The 7178-nt window shown below is 32.3% G+C and overlaps 1 protein-coding gene across 1 annotated transcript; it reads left to right on the plus strand.

Moving 5' to 3' along the window:
* The first annotated feature begins 3189 nt into the window (after positions 1 to 3189).
* On the plus strand, positions 3190 to 6828 carry LOC143258644 (cuticle protein 10.9-like). The gene is made up of 3 exons (XM_076517899.1): positions 3190 to 3347; positions 4536 to 4619; positions 6000 to 6828. The coding sequence occupies exons 1-3, from the start codon at positions 3336 to 3338 to the stop codon at positions 6324 to 6326; spliced, it is 423 nt and encodes a 140-aa protein (XP_076374014.1). The 5' UTR covers positions 3190 to 3335; the 3' UTR covers positions 6327 to 6828.
* The last annotated feature ends 350 nt before the right edge of the window (positions 6829 to 7178 follow it).

Genomic DNA, 7178 nt, shown 5'->3' on the forward strand with positions numbered 1-7178 from the left:
ACTGTCCAAAATAAACAAGTTTTTTTTTTTTTTTTACGACAACACCGAATTAGATTCTTCTGTTTACCTTGGACAACTTCCAACTGAAAGAGCATCAATAATTTAAAGACTGCTCCATTACTGGTAAACTTATTTTATCTCTTTTAATCTGTCATATTGAAATTTGTAATTTACTGTTCTGTGTAAAGAAAAATGTCAAATTTACCAAGAGAATGTAATAACATCTATCACAGAGATATAAGCTCTTATATCTAAGGGCATTTTAAACCTATTTCGAAAATAAAGAGACTTGAAGTTTTCTCGATAGGAGTTATTAATAACAGTCAGAACAAGTAACAAAACAATATAATCTGAAATAAAAGTGTTAAAAAAACGCGGAAATTCATTTAATGCATTTTGTCGGGATATCAACACGTTTAACTGTGTAATCGGATAGTCTTGGGTTCCAATCCCCACCCCAACAAATATGATCCCCTTTCAGTTGTCCGGGCAATAGTGTGACAGTCAATCCCACTATTCGTTGGTAAAAGAGTAGCCCAAGAGACGGCCGTCGTTGGTGATGAGTAGCTGCCTTCCCTCTAGCTTTTCACTGCTAAAATAATGATGACTAACCTAGATAGCCTTCCTGTAGCTTCGCGCGAAATTTTAAAAAAATCTTAAGAAATAGAATTTGTAGATTATATTTACGCTTCTGTGTTTTTTTCGTGACTAACTAACGGCTAAAGTTTTATGCTAGAACTACTAGGCATCATCGCTTTTTAAAATAAATGTCTTCTGAACTATTTACACATCAAATTACTTAATGTCATGTCTTTGTTGGTCACGGAGTTTTTCATTCGTTACTGCTAGGTTACCTAATTACTTTATCTAATATTTAATTGATTTCACTAAATTTGTACAAAGGTTTTCAATACGAAAACATAAAAGTAGTACAATATTATCCAAAACGTGAATCCAACTGATAGTGAAAGGTAATTTTAACAGGTAACAAAAATTAGTTGTTTTTTTTTAAATACTTGTGTAATGACAGGTTGTTTGTAGTTAAGCATAAAGCTACACAAAGCACAAGTAGCCCTTGAGTAGCTTTGCGCGAAATTCAAAAAACAAACAAACTAGTTACACAATGGGTTATCTCTGTTCTCCCCACTTCAGCTACGAAAACCTGGTTTCATTAGTTGTAAGTTTGCAGATATACCACTGTATCACTGGGGGCGCAAAAGAAGTGATAAGGAATAACGAAATGTTAATTGTGTACTCCGCAAATTGCTTCTAATGATTTCCCTCACATGATGGTTTAAAGTTTAAGATTCAATAATGTATTCAATAACGAGTAACGTTTATTGGCATATTTGTCATTTTAACTAAAATAATAGAAATCCAGTTTTTAACTCAATAGTGTGAGTGGACGTGTCTTAGCTGTGCATGCGCTGAACACGCCTCACACTTACAGTACTGGATGTGTTATAATAGGGACAACTAGCCCCATAATTGGATACAAAGCCGAAGAAAGCACTTGTGACGGAAGGCACTGTTGACTGGATATCTCATTTCATCATTTAGCCTTTATATGGATAAGGTGCCACTGAAATTTAAAATATAATTCCTATAATTATTTCTAACAGATTTTATATTTAAAAATAATTAGCTCAAAACCATTAGCAAAGGTTTTAGTCATTTTTGTTTAAAAATGAATCATGCAAATGATTGGTTTGAATTTCACACAAAGCTATACGAGGGCGATCGGCGCTGACCCTCCATAATTTTGCAATGTAAGATTAGACGGAAGGCAGCCAAATCTTGGGCTACTCTTTTACCAACATATAGTGGGATTGAACGTAACATTTTAACGTCCCCACGGCTGAAAGGGTGATCATGTTTGGTGTGACAGGGATTCGATATCGCGACTCTCGGAGTACGAGTTAAGTGCCTTAACAACCTGGCCATGCCGAGGCCCACGCAAATGAATTTGATAGAAGTATAATAAATAAGTATTGTTCTTAGTTTTTAAATACTCTATTAATTAATTACCTTTCATAAAAACTGAAGGCAAAATGATGGATAACACTCTGGGTACTGAATCTATTGATTAAGAATGTGCACTGCTCTTTCGATTTCATCAGGAAAGAACAACTCAATTTGACGAAGTGCGCTGGTGACTATCTTCCTTATCCCTAGTTTATCAGTTAAAATTCAGGAACAACTATATTGGATAGCTCTTGTGTATACTGTGAGATAATTCGAAATAAACAACGTAAAGGTTTTCCTGATTGTTATAATTAGTAATCACATTCTAACAGTATAAAACTTCAACTTCCTTAACATGGGTAACAAGTCTTTTTTTTTTGTTCGTTTGTTTGGGAATTTCGCACAAAGCTACTCAAGGGCTATCTGTGCTAGCCGTCCCTAATTTAGCAGTGTAAGACTAGAGGGAAGGCAGCTAGTCATCACCACCCACCGCCAACTCTTGGGCTACTCTTTTACCAACGAATAGTGGGATTGATCGTCACATTATACACCCCCACGGCTGGGAGGGCGAGCATGTTTAGCGCGACGCGGGCGCGAATCTCGGATCACGAGTCGCACGCCTCACGCGTTAGGCCATTCCGGGCCTAGGTAACAAGTCACTAACGTAATATTTCGGTGTCTGAAAAATGCAGATAATTTTTATACTAATCCTGAATTCCATAGAACGACTAGCTCCAATCAAAACATTACAAACTTTATAACTAAAAATGTGACATATAATTTACAAATACAGTATAATGTTATTCTATCATACAATTTTCATGTGTGTTTCCGTTTCAAAATAATTAATAATTCGTTTATGACTTTTCTATAACACTAAAAATTAAAGTTTTGAGGTATTTTCATGGTTTTTTTTTTAATCGTAAAATCATTCTGAAGACCTTACAAAAATTAATTCAATTGAGTACGTGAGTTGGAAACGTATTGCATATAACAACCAACAAACACCCTCAAACTAGACAAAAATACAAAAACTGGATGTCTCTACAGGTCAGAAACGTGATTAATGGAAGACTTGCGTTAATCCATTGTCGCCCCAGATCTTGTACAGGGTCGTCCGGTGGCTTCAAAGAAAGATCATGTCTCAAACTTGATTGGGTGTTGATAATAACTGAAGAAGTACTCGCATGTGCACACGTTAAGGATGGTAAGCTGACTCACAAAATACATTATTTCCCTGTTTGTACAGAGTATATAAAGAGATGACACTTGTCATGTTTTTCAAAACTGGGAATCACACAATCATCTACGTGCAAATTTCATCAAGAGCGTACAGTACGGAATCATAGCTTATCTACTTCTCTAATATCATGATCTTGAAGGTGAGAATGAACAATTTTTATGTTATTACTCAATATGCACAAAAAACAATTAAATTTTATAATTAATTTAATGAAACAATAAAAAGCTTCAGTTAAATTATCCTTAAAATAAAGTAGTTTAAAATCTTAAATTTAAAAAGTTATATTTTTCATATTTCCAATTTGAAATACAAATTTATTGACATATTGGATAAATTTAGCACTAGAAAATTGTTTTGTTGGTTCGTTGAATTTCGTGCAATACCGGTTGAGGACTACCTGCGATAGTCGCCTGTAATTTAGAAGTGGTAGACTGGAAAAAAAGACAACTAGTAAATACCTCACACTAGCAACACCTGGGTTATTCTTTTGCTAACGAAATATGGGATTGACTACCATATTATGATGCCCTCATGGCTGGAAGAACAAACATGTTTGGCGACAGGATTTGAAACTGCGAATCACAGATCGTAAGTCGAACGCCTGAAACACAAGAACATCTGGCAAATAAACTATCCAAGTAAACTATTTATAAGCCTATCCACATAAAATAAAATACCTTTTAACTTTGAGACTATAGTTGTGCCATAAAAATTAACAATTAAATCCCGCTTTTTGATCACAAAAGAGTAGCGAAAAAGTTGATGGTGAATGTTATTAACTAACCAGCTTCTCTATGGTTTATTGGTTCAAATTAAACAATGATTATGATGCACAAACTTCTGTGGGTTTGTGAGATGAAAATCTGAATTATAATGTGTAATCTAGCAAAATTTTGCCTCCGTATATCTGAATCAAAATATTGTTTCAGCTCTTTTTTTTCTCAGATTTTCAAATTTAAACAAATATCATGTCTTCCTAGTTGATACTTAAAATATTTTGCTCATTATGCAAATTTATAAGTTTATACATAATTAGCCTGTAAAATTATATTAAATAAAACATTGTTCTCTTTCTCAACGAAATGTATTGAATAAATAGTTTAAATTCAGTTCACTCACTTATGGTTGTTTTCTTAATTCCACTTTTAAAAATAGTTGTCTTTAGACCATTGTCAAATAATTTTAAAGTGTTAGGAATTCCTAAAAATAAAACTACTATTCTTTTTTCTTGAAGCGTCATAGTCTTTTAACCTAGACAAAAAGACTTACTTGAGCTAAAGGTGAGATGTAAGTTGACAAAAAATATTTGTTTTACTTGTTATACTAGTTTGTGATCATAGTACTCTTGGAGTTGGGAACAACTTGGGCACAAAGATACAGACCTGTTGCTCCTGGCCAACCTAACGTAATCGTAAGTATTTTGATCATACACACAACATTTTATGTTATCATATGGTCTGTAAAATATATTGTTAGAAAATAACACCATATGATATTGCTTTTTTTCAGGGAACGTGTTACATCTTTACTATATAAGCAATTTTGAGAGATTAATAAAATAGAAATACACATGAACAAGACAAAAAAAGGCCAGAACAGCATTATATTAGTTAAATTTACTTATTAAAATTTCAAAAGAATTACTATCTAATAATACCATCTGTAAGTGGCATTTTACAGAAATATAATAACCATAGATATTATCGAATCCCAAGGGAAACCACAATCATATTAGGTTTTATTTCACCAGTTGCATAAGTTAAAACTTTGGAATATAAAAACAGGTTGAACGTTTTTTATTCAGAATAACACATTGACGATGTTTTCAAAAGCCTTCCGTACTGTAATTTGTAATTTTTTTGTAACTGATTGATTTCTCAGTTGTAATAGCTGAGGAATGATTTAATATAAAACACGAACCGCTGTCAGGAGACGATAAAAGAAAAAATCTCAGTCTATAGAAATTAATATCAACACAGAACTAGTATATTTTTATTGTGGAGACAGACCAACAAGTTTTTGTGTTTCGAAGTAGATTTCTTACAACAAGTTATCTTTAATAAGAAATGGAATTTTGAATTAAATAAAATTTGTTTAATGTTAATTGGTAAATAGATTAGCGTATGTTTTCTGTAGGATTATCCAAAGATGTATCAGAGTCGAATCACTGTGCTGACTTATATACTTTGGGAAAATATGAAATAAAACAGGTCAAACAAACTTCATATTCTCTTTACGAATCATTCCTTACAACTTGAAGTGTCCTGAGTTTTGAACTTCTTATTGCATTCGTAATTTAATTTAATTTATCTTTATACTAACTGTTTTTAAACACAGAGTTTTCTAATGTGTGTTTTCTCGAAGGATAAGGGCGGATCCAGTTCTAAAACAAGATTTAATGAATACACTGAGTATTATATATTGTCAGCTTTATAAAGACAAGCTGTTTTAGTAATTGGTGCATTAATAGTAAACTGCAAATGTTAATGTTGGGAAAGATAGAAGTATATAACAAGATTTTCTTAAGATAAGAATGTATTTACTTATTTATTTATACTATTATTAAAATTTACTTTTGTAAACAAGGCTCAGGAATGTAATGTAATGTGTGTAGTTTGAAGAAATCTGTTTTTATTTTATTTAATGTTGCAACAAAAGTCTTTGGATTGTGTGAATTTTCAAACATCCTCTCTTACAAACTGCAAGCTAAAAATAAAGTAGTTAAAGTGGTTAATGTATTCATACGTAAATATCTGTATATCGTGATATTTGAATATTTTTTATGCTGTAGGGCAGTCCTCAGCCGTATGAATTCAGCTACAATTTCCAAGATAAATTCGGTACCAACCTATACAAAGAAGAACGAGGAGACAACAATGGAAACGTTTATGGAAATTACGGATACAAGGACGCTCAAGGGCTGTACCGCCACGTTGAGTACACCGCAACGAATCAGAATGGATATCAAGCCTCTGTTCAGTCAAATGAGCCAGGAACCTCTGATGACGATCCTGCCGATGTTACTATGATAGTCGAACCTCCTCCCCCAGGCATTCAGAACAAGTACACCCGTCCTGGTATTCGCCAACCTCCTCAAAGATATTTTAGAAACCCTTAAAAAATAAAAGAATCCTAGACTGACCTTCGATTCATCACCAAACGATATGAAACTGGAAAAAACAATCAAACGTTTATTGTTGAAGACATTTTCACAAAGTCCAAATTAACTGAAATACTCTTTCGTCTTCCATTGGCTACCAAGAAAGTTAGACTTATATGTTTTTTATCATATAATTAGCATAAATATAATTTTGTGTTTATCTGACTTTAGAAGCATACTAATTCATAGATTTTTTTAATATTCAACCTTCCCTAATTAGCGTATTGTAGTTTCTGGATAAAGTTAACTGTTGACAGAATTGTTATAAAAGACATTGTTTCTTATTTAGCACATTGTTATCACGGGATGTAATGTACAATACATTTGAACAAAAAACAACAACATTGTTATAGTTTCGCATTTCGCAAAACAAAAAAAAATCTTCTTATACGTCATGTGCAGATATTACTAACATGTAAAATGATTTTCATTAAACTTTAGCAGCAGTGTTGTCTTGAAATATTTTTCTAACTTTTTCTTTGTTCTGGAGTTAACAAAGATATATATGCAAGCTGTCTCAAAAATGAAATTATTATATACCTATATATATTTTTTCACATATCACACATGTATTTTTAGGTATTGATTCAATGTGCCGTTTCAACAAAGATTTTATTTAAAGAAAAATTATGAAACAAATTAAAAGTTTAAACTATGAGAAATTTCAAAGACGACTGCAGCACTTAAATGGAAAACAATATCTTATACTTAGCAAAGAAAATAACTCTGGGTTTTTACAAATGTTTATGGCAATTTTTTTTTAAATAGATTCTATTCATGATCCAAAATGCAATGATATCAGTTAATGAA

The sequence above is a fragment of the Tachypleus tridentatus genome, chromosome 8 (assembly GCF_004210375.1).
Source record: "Tachypleus tridentatus isolate NWPU-2018 chromosome 8, ASM421037v1, whole genome shotgun sequence".
Classification (NCBI taxonomy): Eukaryota; Metazoa; Arthropoda; class Merostomata; order Xiphosura; family Limulidae; genus Tachypleus; species Tachypleus tridentatus.